General features: G+C 41.6%; 2 protein-coding genes across 3 annotated transcripts in view; one reads left to right on the top strand and one right to left on the bottom strand.

Annotated features, from left to right (window-relative positions):
* Positions 1–3,848: 3,848 nt before the first annotated feature.
* Positions 3,849–9,960, bottom strand: LOC149350657 (uncharacterized protein F13E9.13, mitochondrial). Its single transcript, XM_089579738.1, has 6 exons — positions 9,624–9,960; positions 9,434–9,516; positions 6,300–6,486; positions 4,696–4,846; positions 4,483–4,610; positions 3,849–4,137 (listed from the first exon to the last, which is right to left on the bottom strand). The coding sequence occupies exons 1-6, from the start codon at positions 9,706–9,708 to the stop codon at positions 3,941–3,943; spliced, it is 831 nt and encodes a 276-aa protein (XP_089435864.1). The 5' UTR covers positions 9,709–9,960; the 3' UTR covers positions 3,849–3,940.
* LOC149350655 (uncharacterized) overlaps positions 9,872–18,020 on the top strand; it is a 37,889-nt gene continuing 29,740 nt past the window's right edge. The window contains exons 1-7 of one of the 2 annotated variants that reach the window (XM_089579736.1): positions 9,872–10,420; positions 10,481–10,653; positions 10,743–10,852; positions 10,928–10,983; positions 11,060–11,117; positions 11,194–11,371; positions 15,164–15,277. In XM_089579736.1, coding sequence (XP_089435862.1) covers positions 10,390–10,420; positions 10,481–10,653; positions 10,743–10,852; positions 10,928–10,983; positions 11,060–11,117; positions 11,194–11,371; positions 15,164–15,277 — 720 coding nt within the window. In that variant the 5' untranslated portion in view covers positions 9,872–10,389. The remainder of the gene's footprint in view (positions 10,421–10,480; positions 10,654–10,742; positions 10,853–10,927; positions 10,984–11,059; positions 11,118–11,193; positions 11,372–15,163; positions 15,278–18,020) is intronic. The other variant, XM_089579735.1, reaches the window with a different exon arrangement.

Here is an 18,020-nt window from a genome sequence, read left to right as displayed (position 1 = left end):
TTGTGAGGTTAAATGGAAAGCCGCATGTGCTTTTTAGTAGTGCCCATTTCTTTTCATTGCCAGTGACGTTAGTAATGCGCCCATGACTCCCATGGTGACAGCTTGCTTTGGTGGTCGCCAGAAGGCTTGTGACAGCTGGTGGTGATGCTGGCTGAGGCAGAGCACATGAGGCTATCACCACCAGGAGTGGCAACTAACACTGCATGTAGCAAAGGAAAAAAAAATTGTGTGCTGCTGTGGTGTTGGGCTGTGTTGCACACTGACTTTTCCCAAAAGGTCTTTAAGAGGCAGGCAGTGGCAGGGTGAGGGCAAGCACTGAAGGAGTGGGCAACTCTACTGTTGTTTCGCCTTCACAAGAACATTTTGCAGGAGATTGTTCCTTGGACAGTGCCTTGGGACTGCCAGCATGTAACAAAATTTTTGACTAATAGTGATCTAGTGGCACCTCAAGAAGGTGGAAGTACACTGAGATAGGTCTTACCTTTACATGGCTTCTAGCTTTTCAGTTTGACAGCAGGGACAGAGGTACTGCAAAAATTGAAGCCACACAGCCAAGCAAGGATGGGGATGCTGTTGCTCTTACAATGAACCTTGCAGTGTGATGTTTTCTTTAGCACCGCAGGTGGGCCTCAGTATTTTTCCAAGCTTTATATCTCAGGTAATTTGTTGTACTGTCATTTCCGGTGTACAGTCCTCACCCGGTGTATAATCTACAGGGCTCAGTTTTGGCTGAAAAAAATTTTTTTACTAGACCATCTGCAGGGTCGAAGTTCGTAGTCTGTGCAAAAATTTGTGTGCATGTTAGTATAATTTCAGCTCTTGGAACAAAAACAGTCCAGTGTTTGCACACTGAGAGAAGGCTCATCATTGTATTCATTTCACTAGCTCTCTGGATTCTGCTCAGATGTCTGTAAGCTGGATTTAGAGAAGCCATTGATGATAAATTGACGAGGAATAGCTTCCCAGTATTCTACCACCCACTTACACACTCCTGCATAGGTTCATGTTCTTTGAAATTGAGATAGCAACTAGAACCAGTAAGTATGCATGCAAGCAGTCAGCCAAGCAATGGCAGCAGAAGCACTGTGCAAATATTACAAAACTTGTGGTGGAATCGCCAGAATCTCGTTGGGTTTTTCATGCTATATTAGATGATGCTTGAAAGAAAAAAAACTTTATAGTCGGAAACCATAGATAGTTCTCACAGCGCAAAATTTAAACTTTTATTAAACATGTATAGTGTGTGGACTGTATACCGGAAATTACAGTATGTATTTTACAAGCAGTATATAGCATAGAAATAATGTAGAAAATTTTTCTTTTGGCAGGGATTGTTTAATGCTCTTAACCCTTTAAGGTACTTTGTACACAAGTGTGTATAAGGCAAACTAACGGTTTTTTCTGAAAGTGTACTACACCTAGAAGGGTTTCCTTTTTTTCGAAATGAATATAGAACCCTTCATGCCGCAAACAAGATGGCTTTTTATACCATATAGCGAACACAGTAAACGGTCGTTCACAAAACAGTGAACTGGGTAGCACACTGTCTGCAATTTTTATGCAGACAGATATTCTCACGAGTAATAACATCATTCCCCCCCCCCACCCCCCCACCCCCCATTTCGAGCATAGTGTTCAACTTTGAAAAAGGACTTGATTTCACAATAATTCTGGTGTTTACCGGTCAAGTCCCGACATTTTGATGCTGCTATTTCTATCACTTATGACAGACTACATGAAATTTTGCACATCTTGGTAAACAATTAACTGCTAGTATTTTGCATTGCTAAACTAATAACTTGTCTTTCTTGAGGTCTGAATGTATTATTGAAACAAAAAAAATATTTGTTTTCAGTAGAAACAAAAAATGGCACCTGAAAGAGTTGTTACACATCACACACACAGGTTTCTTTTCTAGAGCAGAATTTTTACTGTCAGGCACATAACAATCTTGTAAGCCCAAAAAACTGGTGTCAGTTCATCTTACCTGCTGTCCAGGCCAAGCTACCCGGTGTAATGTCCTTAAAATCTCAAGCTAATCTTCCAAGTGGCTCGTGAAACTTTGAGCCTTATTAAGACTGTAATAGCTAGGAACAACTGAGGCACTTGTGTAATTACTGCTCTAATGATACTTTGCCTAGTGCAGCCTTGAAGCACTGTGCAGTATGAGGCAATATTCAGTGTTGTGGCCACAAAAAGCTGGCACAATGTCATTTCACTGTAGGCACCTACCCCTTCTAGTAGCATCTGTAGAATTCTGCCAGTTGTATGGCATGTATGCACATAATACTAGGTTTGTTGGGCAGGGCCTAGCAATGTGAGCAGCATTGGCAGCATATTTTCTGGTTAACTGTCAGTTGCTGTAATGCAGTGCAGTACTGCACAATGACTCAGCCCCATCAGCTTTTTTTCTTGGTCACTACAGTACACCAAATCAATGCCTTTCAGCTGTGAATTGTATGACTGCATGCATGAGCTCAACTACCCGTGGCTGTATATATGTATAAAAGAACTCAGCAGGAAGGAACCAAAAGTCTAGTCTGTGGCCTACAGTTGGTACAACAAACCTGTGAACAATAAAGGCAAGAAAAGAGGAATAAGTTGTCCAGGCGTAAGTGTTTTTAGCAGAATAGTGCTTCATTCATGCAATATTAGAATGTTTTTGGAGAATTTCTTGCATCAAGCACACGCACTGCAATGCTAGTATTCTTTCACAATTGTGCCTCTTTTAAAAAACTGCAAGTTAAGGCACCTCGCATAGGTTTCTCCTATTTTTTTGTTTTTATCAAGCTTGAAAATAATGCTTCCGCTTACCAGGCCAACAGAGTCCTTTCTTTTTCACAATAATTTTCAGATGGCTGTTGCAAAAGGAAAAAAGGTTGTGCTAAAAAAATGCACTGGACCAGCTGTGCGTTTTGAGGTGTACTGATCTTCTTTCCTGTTTTGTTGGGTCTAATGCATGTTTCAGCTTCACAGGTGGTTACACAGCTGTTTTATTTGCAGGGTGGGACTTGATGTAGCCAAACAACTAACAACATACTCTCTGTGCTTTATTTAATGTTTTCACCTTTGAGCTGTGTGTATAACCTCTTGATTTAAAATATGCTTTTCTAATGGCTTTCAGACATGCAGGGTGTCCCCTACTCTTTATATATTTAAATCTGAATGTAGCCCACAATATCTTTGGTGCAGCAATTGGGCTACGTGTATGGAAAGAACTCTTTTTACTGAATGAGTTTTGACCGCAATGACGATAAGCTCAACCTCTGTGTGGCTTTTCTAACAGCTGGACATTGTGTTGTGGGTGACTGTCTGGAATTGACAGGCATACCGCAGTGAATATAAAGGGTGCTTACAAAGTGCACCGACTATGGCAGCAATTTTGGATATTCTGATTTACTCATACGATGTTGTTGCATCCCTTTTGTCCTTTCTGATAATTTTTGAAATTGCTACACTTGTGCCCTTGGACTGAGAGTTCTGAAAACAGATGTGTACTTGAAAGTTGTGTTGCCAAATTCTGTGTGCTGTCCACTATTTGTGTATAGGTATAGATGCAGCAAGTGTCCAACCAAATCACCTGTGTGTACAGATTGATTATACTCTGCTACTTGATGCACGGACAAAGTGTACTCACTATGCATCTTTTGTGTGGTACTGTGTCACCAGGGTGTACCTAACACAAGAATTTTTTTATAGTTTGTGCACTTTACATCGACAACAAGGTACCATGTGATGAAACAGGTGTTAACCACAAATACTGCACGACTGTTATTTATAAAATGATGGTAAATGTTGCGCTAGGCTATTATTGTTTTTGGTGCACATTGAGAAATATGGGAAGGAAATGAAGGTTATACTTTTATTTATGCCACATCCTAGTACAAAGCTTTCCCTATGCGTGTTGCACAGGAGCTGTGCAAAATGGCTGCTCAGAGACCTACACATTTTGGCGTAGCAGGTGGACCTTTTCCATAAACGCACGCACCCGTGTGTCGCTTAGCATGCCACTCCAGATATTCCCATGCTTAAATGATGAACCCACAATCACTGCATCTGCTGCAAAAAAGTCTTCAATGTTGCACAATGCAATTCCTGATCCGAGCAATACGGGCACTGCTGCTTTTGCCTTCACCTCTGCAAACCAATAATACATGCAGTCATTTGGACAGTGCACTCTTCCAAAGGGCTATAATGCGACCTTTTGCAAAAGCTCATCAACCAAGGCTCTGCCTACTATCATCAGAGTACCACATGCATGATGCAGTGAACATGTTAGACATCCTAGTGAATGCTTGAGTGCCAGAAGATGGCTTCTTTCTGCTTCCTGACATTGTGATCAGTAACCTCTAGAACCACTGAAGAGCTGTCCAAGACACCGCTGCATGCAAAGACAAAAACCCTGCCAGCTTTTAATCTTTATAAAGAATCTACACACATGCACTGTGAGAATATAGGAACAGTTCAAAACTTGCAGCACACCTTGCAGTTCACTGGCACTGGGAGGCTGGCCCGTAGCACCTCCTGTCAGTACGACACCATCGGACTGAAAAAATTCAGCTGCCTTCATTGTTTCCAGGACACTGATGTCACTTGTGATAGCATGTGAACTGGCCAAGACAAGATGGTGTATTGGCAGTGGTTATGTATTGCTGGCTAGTGCAAAGCAGAGATGTGATAAAAAAAACTGCTGACCTGTGTTTCTTCTTTATGTCTGTAAACACAAGGATGTCCTCTGCATTGATGATGCGTCTGTAACGCAGTAGGTCACCCGCGCAGGATTCCATAAAACCTTCGTCTGCCACATGTCCAAACACAAAACCTTCAGCACGCACAAACTGGAGACCTGCACACCATTTGCTTTGTGAGCCTCACGGAAAATGTTGTGTTCACAAGCTCTGCTACAAAAAACTTTTAAAACGAAACCTTCAGATGGAAAACTATGAAAGTGCTATTTCCTTCCACAAAAACATTGCCATTAGCATTTCTTGCTCTGCAAAAGCAAGGAATCTGTTACAAAGTTGCTTCTTGCTGTGTAATCCTAAAAATTGCATTGAACTTATTTGTGAAACATTTTGCTCTTGAGAAAAAAGAAAAAATCAAACCACTTTTGTGTGTTCTTGTCACTAATTGTTATCCTGTTTTCTGTCCTTGTCTGTCACTCGGCCGTCTAGCGCTGCATGCTATTTCCTTTCGTCAGCTAGACTAAACTGCATTGCTGCTGAAACATTTGTTCTCCTCCTGGGAAAAGAAAAAACTTAGATAATTATAATGGAATACTGGTGTGTGCACTGGCATTTCCTTGCGATGCAACTAATACAGGTAGGTATTCACCTACATTCTTGCACAGTGAATCTATATCAATATATTTCTTTCCACCATGCTTTATGAAATGAGAGCCTATGGAAATGAGCGGCCTTTGAACAATAATGACAAGACAGAGGTATCACATAGAAGCTTGCCAGCATTGACATGAGCTAATTAGTCCTACATTTTCTTTCTCTATGCTAGGCTAGAAGTTGTATCGTTTTTTTTGACTGACTATGAAGCAATATTTTTGGCAGATTACATGCTGCACAATTGCCTAACAATGCAGCATTTTTTAAAGCCAGGGGCAAACTTCTGTTCTGCTCCCAGTATAAGTATTATCCTGATAGTGGGCATACTCATATTCTTCACAGGTTTGGCTGTGGGCCATGCTGCTCTTTTTGCATTGGCAACGTACCAGATCTCTCTGAAGGAGAGATGAACTCTGTGATCTTGTGCAATATATAGTTGCAACGAAAAAAAGGTTAATAAAAATATTACTGTTGCTTGGTAATATCATGCTATGCATGTGGGAATTATGTAAAAGAAAAAAAGTAGGTATGAAGTTTTATTGGCCTTAATGGCTGAATCAGTGTGGCAGAGAGAAACTCTTTGGGATCACACTCCACTGTGCAGCGACACTGGTGCATTAGTCCTCTAGCTGTGGCTCTAGTGCACCACAGAAGGCTGTCCCTGAGTATCATCTCCCCTCCAAAGCTAGGAGGACTTCCAGCGGTTCTGTAGTGCATGACTTGGAAGGAAGCCCCTTGGGTTTATATTTTTGACAAAGGCTGTAATCTGGAAAAATAAGGTCAGTTACAAAGTACATATGCCTTATATTTGCTACATCCACATGATGTGTCTGAGTATAAAAAGGAACATTAAGGTAAAATTGTTTTATTTGTTGTGAAGACAAAAAAAAAAAAACGGTACTCCCAATGGCAGAACTTCTTAAAGCTTCGCGTTAAAACGAGACAAAACTAAGCAGTTACCTGCAGCTGCTGCAACAGCTAGTGCACTTTCATTGTTTCCAGCAAGGATCTGGACCCCACAGGGCACTGATGGAAGGAGCTTTTTCACTTCTGTGCAAATGCGTGTCATAAACGCAGTTGTTTCTGGGCCAGCTTGACAAGGTTTGACATAAGGGAGGTCAAACATATTTTCGATGAGAACCCCGTCCTAGTGGAAGAATGCACAAGCATCTTTTAACAAAGTGTTCTTTTTTCTGTTGAAAAATCCTGGTTTTATGAGCAAAACAAAGTTCCAAAAAAGAAACCATGCCAGCAGAATGGCCAATAGATCGCAAGTAGAGGCACAAGTATTGAAAGCTCTGAACAGTGTTTACCCAGGTGAAAATCTTTCCCAGCTCAACTGGTTTATGGAACAATTCCCAGCTGCTTTGCAGACCTTTTGCATTTACTGCTTCTGAATGCCATCACTCGCCATGATGGACAGCTCTAAATGCAGTAATATGGTGTGTTGTAAAATAGCACTTCAACACTGAGAAAGTGGCAAACAAGTACGGTTTCTTCGTAAATGTTCCAGCACTAAGAAACAGTTGAATGTCTAGCGGAATTCATGACGTACAAGAACAGATTATGAGAAACTGGCTACATGTGGTCAATTCTAAGGTATAGCACCGCAGAATTCGGCACAAACATTTACACTGAGGTTGACATATGAAACGAATATGAAGGCTCCTTATCTTTTTGTAAAACCTAATTCGTCATGATTTTTGCTTCCCAAGATTGTTTTACTGCACAAATTTTACCCAAAACTGCTTTCCCTAAACCTATTTTATAGCCGTACAGAGTGTCTGGTAGGGGACTAGCAGATTTCCAAGAGCCATTTCAGAAAGGCTTTTACAGTTAATTGCTAGTGATCTTATCCATGTTACCCTGCTTTGATCATTAAATCTTTGTTGCTCAAGGCAAGGCTTCATTTCAAGAGGCCCCAATAAAATCCACATCTCGTCTCACTAGTCTATGCTGCTTGAGAGCCATTATGTATCTGCGAACTGGTAGTTACAACAGTAAAATGCCGTTTTCCGCAGCTAGGATGCACACAAAGGGCTGGCAGGTCTAGAATTAACATATTTGATAAAGGAGAAGGGTTTTCGGAAAAAAAAAAAAAGCAACATGCAAGTTTGTATGCATTTTCTTGTTGCAATGAAGCTTCTTTGTGGAATGAAATATTTTTTCCAAACACAAAATGACTGATCTCATTGCAGTAATGGTCTTTGGAAGTTCTCTTTACAACAGAAATGACCCAAAAACTTTTAACTGTAGAATGTTTTCAAGAAAAACCTGACTTCTATACAAATTATGAATAAGAAATAGTGTCTGTTTTTTATCCCCCAAATATTGAATATAAACCCAAGAACAAAAGGTGCCCTGAAGAGTATGATGGCATGTGATGCAGGTTAAAGGTGTCGAAACTTTTGTTAAATATGACACAGAATTAAAGTTGTGTCTCATTAATGCAACTTATGTTGAAAGGAAGCTGAAATGGTTTTCTGAGAATTCAAGGTGAGTCAATGGTTCAAATGTATGAAGCTTCTAGGTGAAGCATACCAAGTAGTTTTGCGTTAGCATTTAAAATGGCGACGTATTCGCCGACTGAAACAGTGACAATGTTCAGGCTTCTCATGGTGTAGGAGATGTGGGAAGAAACTCATGAAGATGCATTGTTGTCGAAATCTCAAATATCTGCTGCCTCGCCCACATGCAGCTATGTGTCATCCTCTGCCTCCAAACATCATTTTGTGGGGTTTACTTTCGGTGGCATTGGTTTTGTTCTTTCAAGAAACCATTTCCTTGCTGTAAACACAGCACAGCCGTACACGACATCATTATTGTGGCCCATGCCCGGTGCTGCGCACTACAGAGCAGCCTGAACGCCTATGAGGCTTCATTTAGTAATTACGTTCTCATTTTTAATTTTAGCACAAAAAGACTTCGCATTCTTTACCTGCAAGTTTTACACATCCAACCTTTTTGCCTCGTTGAATTCTAAGACCTCTTGTTATGGACGACTCGAATTATGGACAATTTTTCTGGTTGCCGAATGCGTCATTAATATGGAAACTCTGTCTGGACAATGGACAGGGGGAAAATGCACAGAGCTTATTGGGGCCCATGTATGTTTCATTTTCTGCTATTTTAGCGCAGCACACCAGAGGAATGCAGTGGAAAAGTGAAAATGACTGAGCGATGGCCCTTTTCTTTGGTGGCTTTATGCTTTGAAATGCAAAGTTGTCAAGTCCACACCCCTTATCATCTACCGTACTACTGAACGGTTGTGAAGAAAACTCTCTGCAATTTATGGTATGCAGGAAGCCTAATTCAGCAGCCGTCAGCTGACTGAGTCATGGGGCCTTGAGCCGCAGTTAAGCGTATCATACATGGATCACTAGGCATGTGAAGCTGCAAGGCATTATTTCAAGTATAATGGTGACCAGGATAATGGGCTTGGAGCGCCCCAAATTGCGTTTCACTTCAACTTCACTGACCATGACGATGCACAGAAGCAGAACCTAATTGTAGCTTTTTTTTTCTGATAATTTTTTTTCTTCGTGATTCGTTATTACAGATGACTTGATTTATGGAACCAAAATGTCCATACTTAATACGAGGCATGACTGTAGATCTATTACGCCTGCAGGTTCATCTTATTTCCTGAGTGACAATATTATGGATCCAACCTGTGGTCTTGTAAACAAAGGGGAAAATATCAGAAATTCCAGCGTGCAAAATTCAGTGCGCCTTAATCAAAATAAGCTTCTATATGGTTTCAATAATGTTGCGCACACAGGCGCAGCATAATTGTTTTTCACTGAATCACATGTTACTGGTTAACATGCGAGGCAAAAAAACTACAGCGACAAGTGCACTCTTATGTACAGCACATTTCTAAGTGAAAATCTTAACTAGTCTAACTGGTTTGTGGCAGAATTCCCAGTTGGTTCCAACTGTGACCAGTCAAATGCCCAGTTGGAACCAATTAGGAACAGACTAGCTCCAGTTGGAACTGGTCAAACCGGTGTATGGAACCAAATGAGAATTGTTCCATAACCAGTTGGGCTGGTTAAGATTTTAAGGCAAGGTTAAGGTAAGGAGCCACATACAACGCCACAGTTCCTGTACACCTCTGCTTCTTCACAAGCGGCATCCACAATTTGACTGCATTTCATTTTGTTAAATGGTGCACCTGCAAAGCAAAACATAACCGTTGCAAGTACAATACGTACACACCACAAGCAATGACTGAGATTCGAGCTAAAAAGCAAGCGTGCATACGCTGTGCTCATCACGAACCTGGCAGAGCTTTTACATGTATCATTCCTATAACAGCACAACGTACAGATTGGAAAATCTCGCGGAACTTAAGTACCGAAACCATTTTCTGTTCAGGCGAAATATTTGCCAGCACACTTCGGAGCTGCTAGGTCAATGCCCGAAAGGCTCTGGCATGGAGCTCTGGCAGATCTGATCAGCCTTATCGGCTTTATCTCGTCGCGCGGTCATGTTGACGTCATAAGCCGACAGGATGACACAACAGCGTGTAACAATTATATTTTGAGTTAGTATAAGGTCAAGCAGTGCTTTCTTCGTGCTCTTGTTCGCGCCAAGTCGATGCGAGGTCGCAAGGTTACGCAAACGAGGGACATGCACAGCAGGGCATCATCAGCAAATCCTCCTCTGCTCAAAACAACTATTAGTCTGACTCAGGACGATATGCCAACGATGCACCAGACGCACTGCCTGCACTACCATACTAGCACTGGTCAACCGGCCAGAAATTTATTATCGTCTTCTGTTTTTTTTTTTATACCTATTTTCTCTAAATCTGGAAAGGAGTCTCGCTGGTCTGGACACAGTGATTCGAAATATTCGCGCGCAGCACGCGCGCAGCGTGGCGCGCGGCCGGTTGATTTCGGTGGAGCCATAGAATATGCAGACACGTAATAGTTTATTTCGAATACATTGCTTGTCTTACCGTGCCGTTTAACGGCATTCGCATACCATGACACCTCTGTGAAAAGCCGCTTTCCATGCCCTCTGGTTCTAGTCGTGCGCAAACATGAAGTGGAACTGCTTGTTCCTTATTAGAGGTGAGTTTTCATTTGCGTTCGATGAACGTCATAGCATATTATGACGAACGGCCTTCTTAGATGTCGCAGGAAAGGACATCGTGGAAGAATATTTACACCGTTTGAAAGTGCTCACAGCTTCAACGTCATCGAAAGTGCACTCAGTAGCAAGCCATTTGCTACCGCTGGTGCCCGATCGAATGATTCATTTCGCTATCTTGCCATTTCTTCTGAGTACCTGTGAGGAAACTGAGGTAACTGTTTTCATACTTTTTGGTAAAAGGCTTTTAGGAGGCTAGTGACGAGTGTTCGCACTGATTTCTTTTATTGTGGCTTCTAAAAGGTGTCCTGGAGGTCCTGTAATCTGGGTTTGTTCGAAAGTGCCTTGCAGAGCTGGCTCGACGATATTGAAAGGTTAAAGGATATCTACCACTTTCCATCGGAACTGTCACCGTAGGTATTTTACAGCTTCTTCTACACACAAGAGGATATTTATACTTTCTCTACAATTTTTCCTGCTTAATTCAGGGCCGAAGGTGAAAGCGCAGCCAAGTGCATCCACAACCTCCTTGACAGATTGCCTAGTACGTTCTGAATGCGAACAAGCTTCTGAAGGATTTTGTGCTGAATCAATTCAGCCTTGTTGTTTTCTTGCTGCAGATAACCATGCCTTGGATATTGTGGTGGATGGGAGAATATTCAGCGACTTGGAAATCAAGTGAGTGAGGTGTGCATAGTAACCTTTTTTCGAAATATCGGTGTGAAACCTGAGTGTTATTCTAAAATTTTCGCAGGGAGAATGTTTCACTCTATGGTGCTCTGCTGCGAGCACGCGCGTGGCATTGTGGCACATTTCGTCTTCATGGAAGTGGCTTCAACAGTGCACAGAATGATACTTGGCTTGACCACCTGGATACCTGTGATGTTCAGCTTCCAGCTGATTGGATTCCCATGTGGAAGGGGGCTATTACTGTGAGTATAGCTGTGACCAGAAGCATTGTGCTTACTCTTGCATAGTGCTTGACAAGGAAAGAGCAAATCACATAGTCTAAATGGAAGAATAAGTACCCATATTTAATTACTTTAACCTGTGTTATCATGTTATAGGTTTGATAATTTGACCTTGCAACATTCTTGCACCAAAGGTCATTTCATGGGTAGTTGCCCCAATGCATTCACTGGTGCATACTTGCATTACTGGAGATTTGTAACGTTAAAGTCAGTTGTTGCTTCATGCCTTGTGCATCCTGTGCTGTGGCTATATGAAAGAATAATATGTCCGCAGCACTTGTCCTGTGTCTTTCTTATTCTGGTTCCTCGTCTTTTGCGCTGTGTTGTCATCATGAATGATATGTGTCACCTTTAATTGTAGTTAAAGTTAACTTTTTCTGTGTGCTGGCCATAGTAGATCTTTTAAGCTGCTAAGATTTCTTTTGGCACACTCTAGCCAGATAGCCTGTGTGCTGTGGCTGTATGTTTCAAATGCTTGTCACATAACCGGCATTGAAGCACCACTGCTCAAAAATTTTAAGAAAAATTTTTTCGCATAATTTATTCGTTTTGATGGACTAGCATATTGGAGTGAGGGATACTTACTTGCACAGGCAGTGGTGTGACATACTGTAGACTTAATTTTTACAAATGGCTTGCTGCTTATAGAAAAACTGGTCTCTTGAGCGGTTTTCATTTCCATGCAGGTGAAATGGGGGGTGTAGGTGCTACAGTTCTTTTGGCATGAGTATGAATTTGCCAAGAGTTGCATTTGGAGGTTCTTAAGTTATGACAGTGAAGTTTTTGCCATTAACATGTTGAAATACAGTAGAACTTCATTAGCGCATTCCTGGTTCATCCGCTCAAAATCTTGAGCAATAAAAATGTCCTAGAGAGTTACGTTGTTTTTCTTCTGCTCAATACTTTCCCGGACATTACAATTTTTCTAGCAAGTATGTTCATATTTTCATCAAATTCTGATCATCTGATATGTTTAGCAACCAACAGAAGGTGCACTGATATACGAGCAAACCCAGCCTGGGGGCATGCAACACAGAGAATGGAAGTTCAGCGGCAGTCAGCTGCCAGAGTGGTTTCTCCGCATTGCGCGAATGCAATGTGAGGAAGCTTTCGAAATGACAGCGGTGACAGTCAAGTGGTCCCGGCTACTTTCGCCCTTGCTGTCTCTGTGCTGGATATGTTTAGAAGTTTCTTGCTTGCTAAGGACAACGCAAATGTGAATATAAATCTACAAGCACTAGAAAAGCTCTTCAGATCTTGCGCCAACAAGCATCAGTCACCATTTTTAGTAGGTGAAAGTGTTGATGAATGTCTTTGTGCACTATTCTTGAGTCACGTGTTTCAAAATTTTAATAGTTTTGGATGGTCCGTTCTTCTGGGTAATACACCTTTTTTTTTTTGGGGGGGGGGGGGGGGGGGTAAAAAAAATGTCAGTGAGGTTCTACTGTAATGGGTAAAGAAAGAATTTGCAATTTCTGCCAAATCATAACCTGCTTTCCTCCAGATAAATGCAAAAAATTCATCCACAAGAGTTATAACTCTGTCATGATAACTACTGTATTCTGTCCCTCCTCTATGGGCTTTTGTAGACTTCCTTTGTAATCGAGAACAAGATGGTCAGTCATGGTTGCCGCGAGCACATTAATGTTTTAGTCATTTGATCACAGCATCTGCAGGATATGGTCACTTTATAAAATTTGCGATGGATTAAAATTGCAAAAAATCCAGCCGGAAAAAAAATGTTTTCTGTAGTATTTCAAAAACATGAAGAAATTAGCGTGCAGAAATCCTGATTGGTCTTTTTGTTATGTGCAGTGTACTGAAAAACAGAACTAGTTTCATGAACTAGGTTCATGAAATATTGACAGATGACAGATGACAGGTGACAGTCAAGTGGTCCCGGCTACTTTCGCCCTTGCTGTCTCTGTGCTGGATATGTTTAGAAATTTCTTGCTTGCTAAGGACAACGCAAATGTGAATATAAATCTACAAGCACTAGAAAAGCTCTTCAGATCTTGCGCCAACAAGCATCAGTCACCATTTTTAGTAGGTGAAAGTGTTGATGAATGTCTTTGTGCACTATTCTTGAGTCACGTGTTTCAAAATTTTAATAGTTTTGGATGGTCCGTTCTTCTGGGTAATACACCTTTCTTTTTGGGGGGGGGGGGGGGGGGGGGGGGGGTAAAAAAAATGTCAGTGAGGTTCTACTGTAATGGGTAAAGAAAGAATTTGCAATTTCTGCCAAATCATAACCTGCTTTCCTCCAGATAAATGCAAAAAATTCATCCACAAGAGTTATAACTCTGTCATGATAACTACTGTATTCTGTCCCTCCTCTATGGGCTTTTGTAGACTTCCTTTGTAATCGAGAACAAGATGGTCAGTCATGGTTGCCGCGAGCACATTAATGTTTTAGTCATTTGATCACAGCATCTGCAGGATATGGTCACTTTATAAAATTTGCGATGGATTAAAATTGCAAAAAATCCAGCCGGAAAAAAAATGTTTTCTGTAGTATTTCAAAAACATGAAGAAATTAGCGTGCAGACATCCTGATTGGTCTTTTTGTTATGTGCAGTGTACTGAAAAACAGAACTAGTTTCATGAACTAGGTTCATGAAATATTGACAGATGAAGTTGAATGATAGCATCTCTTAGCATCTCCTATGTGTTATTATCCAAGTCTGTGTTATTCACCCAGTGGGTAGTCAGTTGCTTATTGTGTACTAGTCAAGACTTTTCTTATCATTACACTGGTTATATAGTTTATTTTTACACAAAAAGTTCATATTCTGGTTCATACATGAACCACAGAGAACAATACTAAGCAAAGGCTGGTTTCTAAAATAGGTCCCTAAATGCACGGCATCTATAAGTGTGTGGTGAACGACTACTATAGTGACTTGCGTAGCCTGAGTAAAAACATAACTGCACACATACCTCCTGCTGAGTCACTCTTAAGGCTACAAAACTGCAAGACAGTGAAAACATTGCTATGACCTGGTGCACAGGTTAAGAATGGCATGGCAGCAAGCATGTGTGAGCTGTTGAACGCTCTCAAGGTTAGGTTGCATGCAACATAAATGCCCTCAAAAGCAGATGGAACAGCTGCCGCTGTAGCTCAGTTGGTAGAGCACAGGATGCATAACTCGGAGGTCGTGGGCTCGGATCCCACCGGCGGCATGTTGTTGTTTTTCTTCTGTTTTTTTGATGAGTTTTAAAATAATTACAATATTAATCTCCCATTGATCAACACCACAAATTCAAAAAATAGAAACATTCCCCTGGGCTCCTTGGTTTCGATGGCTGTTGGCTTGCTTCATGCATGCAATCATGATCCCCTCTTTTCTCTTCCCTAATCTGCTGTTGTGTAGGTAATTAATGTTTCTGAAAACTTCTCTTAAATGCTGGGATTCACAAGCAGTAATGTGAGAGTGACACAAGGACTGCGCAAGCAGCAAGAATGTTTGTTTGAGCAAAAGGGCCAGGGCAGCACCTCGGGAAAATTGAAACAAGGCTCAGCTACAGCACCACTTTAGTTACTTCTGCTATGGTGACAATGGGACTGTGAAGCTGCTTTTGGTCCAAGAACATTGTTTTAATAATGTGCAGGAAGCAGTAAACATGCATGCTTTTGGTTGTATTCTTTTTCCTGAGATAGGTGGAAGTTGAACACAGCTTTAACCTTTCCAGGGGTTTTATATGTTTATGTATGTATGTATTTGGTTTGCATTTATTATTTCTTCTGCATAGTGGGGGAAGAACACGCCGTTGGGCCAATTTGAACTCCAGTGTTCTGTGCCTCCTTCTGAGTTGACGGCCCTGCACAGCACTGCAGAAACTCTTGTGGACATGTCAACCAATGAGGTGAGCTAGACCAATGTGTGTACCTCACGGCAGGCACATGTCTGTGGGGCTTATTATTACTTATGAAAGTGACCAGCTGAAGTGTGGTTGGCATCCCATCTGAGCATGGGCTTAGACATGGCAAGGAAGTCTGATGTAGCTTTGTGGAAGATATGATGTGGGATTCAAAGTACATATTAGCAAGTACAACTTGGACTGTTCCATTTGTATGGTATATTACAAGAGGTGATACTTCGTAAATAAGAGTGCATAGATAGGGCATTGCAAAGGCGTACTGACTGTATTCTCATTGCGGTGCGCATGGCTCCTTTGGATCTCGTTCGCCTTTTAATATTTGCGTACTGGTGCTAAATCTCTCTTGACTTGCTGTTGTTGCTTATTGGTTAGTGTTCTGCTGCTGAGGACAACATTGCTGGTTTGATATGTACCTTGCATTTCAATTCCTAGAATGCAAAAACACTGTTGTGCTGCGATTTTAATGGATGTTGAAAAATTGGGGAAGGGGTTCAAAATTGGTCTATAGCCTTCCTTTCCACTCTGTCCATGGTGCAAGTTTGGACTTAGTTACTCAGCTGTCTCTTCATGCATTCGTGCGTGCAGCATTGCAGTCTGAAAGATGAAATGTATCTCATAACACCACTCATTCCTGTGGCCAATTCCTAAGCTTGCATAAATAGTGAATAAATAATAATGGATAAAATACTGGGTGAACCTGTGCCCTGCAGCTGAGGAAAATGGCTAGAGTTTTGATGCCACATTGAGTCCCCTCTCTGCTTCGCTTGAAACACTGCTGAAATTTCAAGTTCTTGGCCAGAGGTATGCAGCAGCCTGTTGTTGGGAGAGGTCATTTAACACTGTGTGTCAGTGGGCATGTGCAGAGTGCCAGCAGCTGAGCCTTTTACACAACTGTTGCTGGCACTTTTTTGCCACAGGTGTAGCTGGAATGGATCCTTTGCTAAACTTTGGTAGTCAGGTTCCCTGCACAGTGAAAAATCTTTCACCGTGGCCTGTTTTCGGGCTAGAAATTAGGCGCAGCACTGGAAACTTTTGGGTCAGAAAAATGGGGTTTTTCCTGCTCACTCCTCCCTTGTGTTCCAGCCAAAACAACGGGATTAAGCGCTGTTATGCCAAGTGGCACGTGCAGTGCATCTGGTGTGTGTTGCATTTATGGGCGGGTAATGTGTGCAGCCATGTCAAGCTGCCACTCGCCAGGTGCATGTGGAACACAAGGCTTGAATTACGTCTCCAGCACTGCCTCCAACTTCTGTTTCTGGGACAGGATAAGCCGCCATGGTAAATGGGTTTTTGCTATGAAGGGAAGCTGACTCTTTGGAGTTTTGCAAAGTGTCTGTAATGCAGATTTTGTTAGCTCAAGGTCCAGTTATTGACATAGGTAAGCAGTGTAGCTAGTCTGTGCCATTGTCAGGGTCTTGGGCTAAAAAAAATGTTTTGTTTGTTAATTGTTCTTGTTGTTATTAATTTCTTTGTTATTCAGGTGAGAAGTCCACTTCTCCTTTTACTCTAAAGCAAGAAAATTATAGCCTCAGCCAATTTTGTTAACTGGTTCATCGTACTGGTGTAGTACAGAGGGCAGAACGCTTGCCTAGAACACGTTCTGGCATGTTTCGAGCTAAACGCGATATCTAGTGATAACATTTGATTAAAAATGGTCTGGCCTGTGCAGTTAAACTCATAGGATTTCATCGTCATTTTTTTCCTTTCTGGTCAGAGCGGTATTGGGCGCTGCGGAACACACAGTTTGGTCGTTCTAGACAAGTTTTCTGCCTTCTGTACTTGCAGTGGGACGTTGTGAGGAAAGCAAGCTGTCCTGCTAGTATTTTCTTTTTACAGCCCACTCTTCAGTTACTTAACAGAAGAAACAGCTTAAATATGCCAAATGCTTACAGGGGGAAATGAGTGTCCTTTGCAATATTAAGGCATCACATCATTGAGCATACTGAGGCTACATTTCTTAGGAGTTTATTCTTGTCTTAACCGAAAATGATTTCTTGCTCAGGTTGGATTTGGTAAGAAAGAAAAAAAACAAAGCTTGGTTTGTGTCTAGTGCAAAAGAAAAAGAAAATGTCCAGTGTTTAGTTCTTAATGCAGCTCTTGATTACCAGGATCCAGAACTCTGGCCAGGACCTCTTCCAACGTTTGTAATTGCTAAATTAAATGCTGCTTAATTGGATGTAAGCGAAAAGAAGAATAACTATAGTCTCACGTTGTAACCTTTCACAGTATTGTGAAATTTCAATTAAAAATGAAATACCGTAGTCTCTTGTTAAGGTGAACTGTATTAAGGTGTACTCTTGGATAAGACGAACAGGGTCAAAACATTCGTTGGTGTCCTATATACTCAGTCTAAAAAAAAAAATCCACTTAAGACGAACTGTTTTGCGCGTCCATTGGTTAAGACGAGCTTTTGCTGTGATCGTGGCCTATGATGACTCGGCGCAATTGTACTTTCAAAGCTTCTGTGTGGCACTCTTGTGGCAAGCAAGAAAAAAAATGCATCCTTGCCAAATGTATCCCGCAAGAGAGCTTTCTTGCATCGGAGCTCACCCTCACAAGATAGCTTCCCTGCGCTTTGCCATAAAGGTGCGGGGCAGCATTCTTGCAGGTGTGAGTATCGAAGACGAGCCACGCAGCATTCTGACATGGCCAGATCTAGAGGCCCGTGTACTGTGTGATGCCAATGCATGAAGAACCCCAGGTGGTCGAAATTTCCGGAGCCCTTCAC

Source organism: Amblyomma mixtum, chromosome 3 (assembly GCF_055824585.1).
Source record: "Amblyomma mixtum isolate Tamu chromosome 3, ASM5582458v1, whole genome shotgun sequence".
NCBI classification, from domain to species: Eukaryota; Metazoa; Arthropoda; class Arachnida; order Ixodida; family Ixodidae; genus Amblyomma; species Amblyomma mixtum.
Note: the sequence above shows the minus strand (reverse complement) of the source record. Positions and strands in the feature narration are given on the sequence as shown.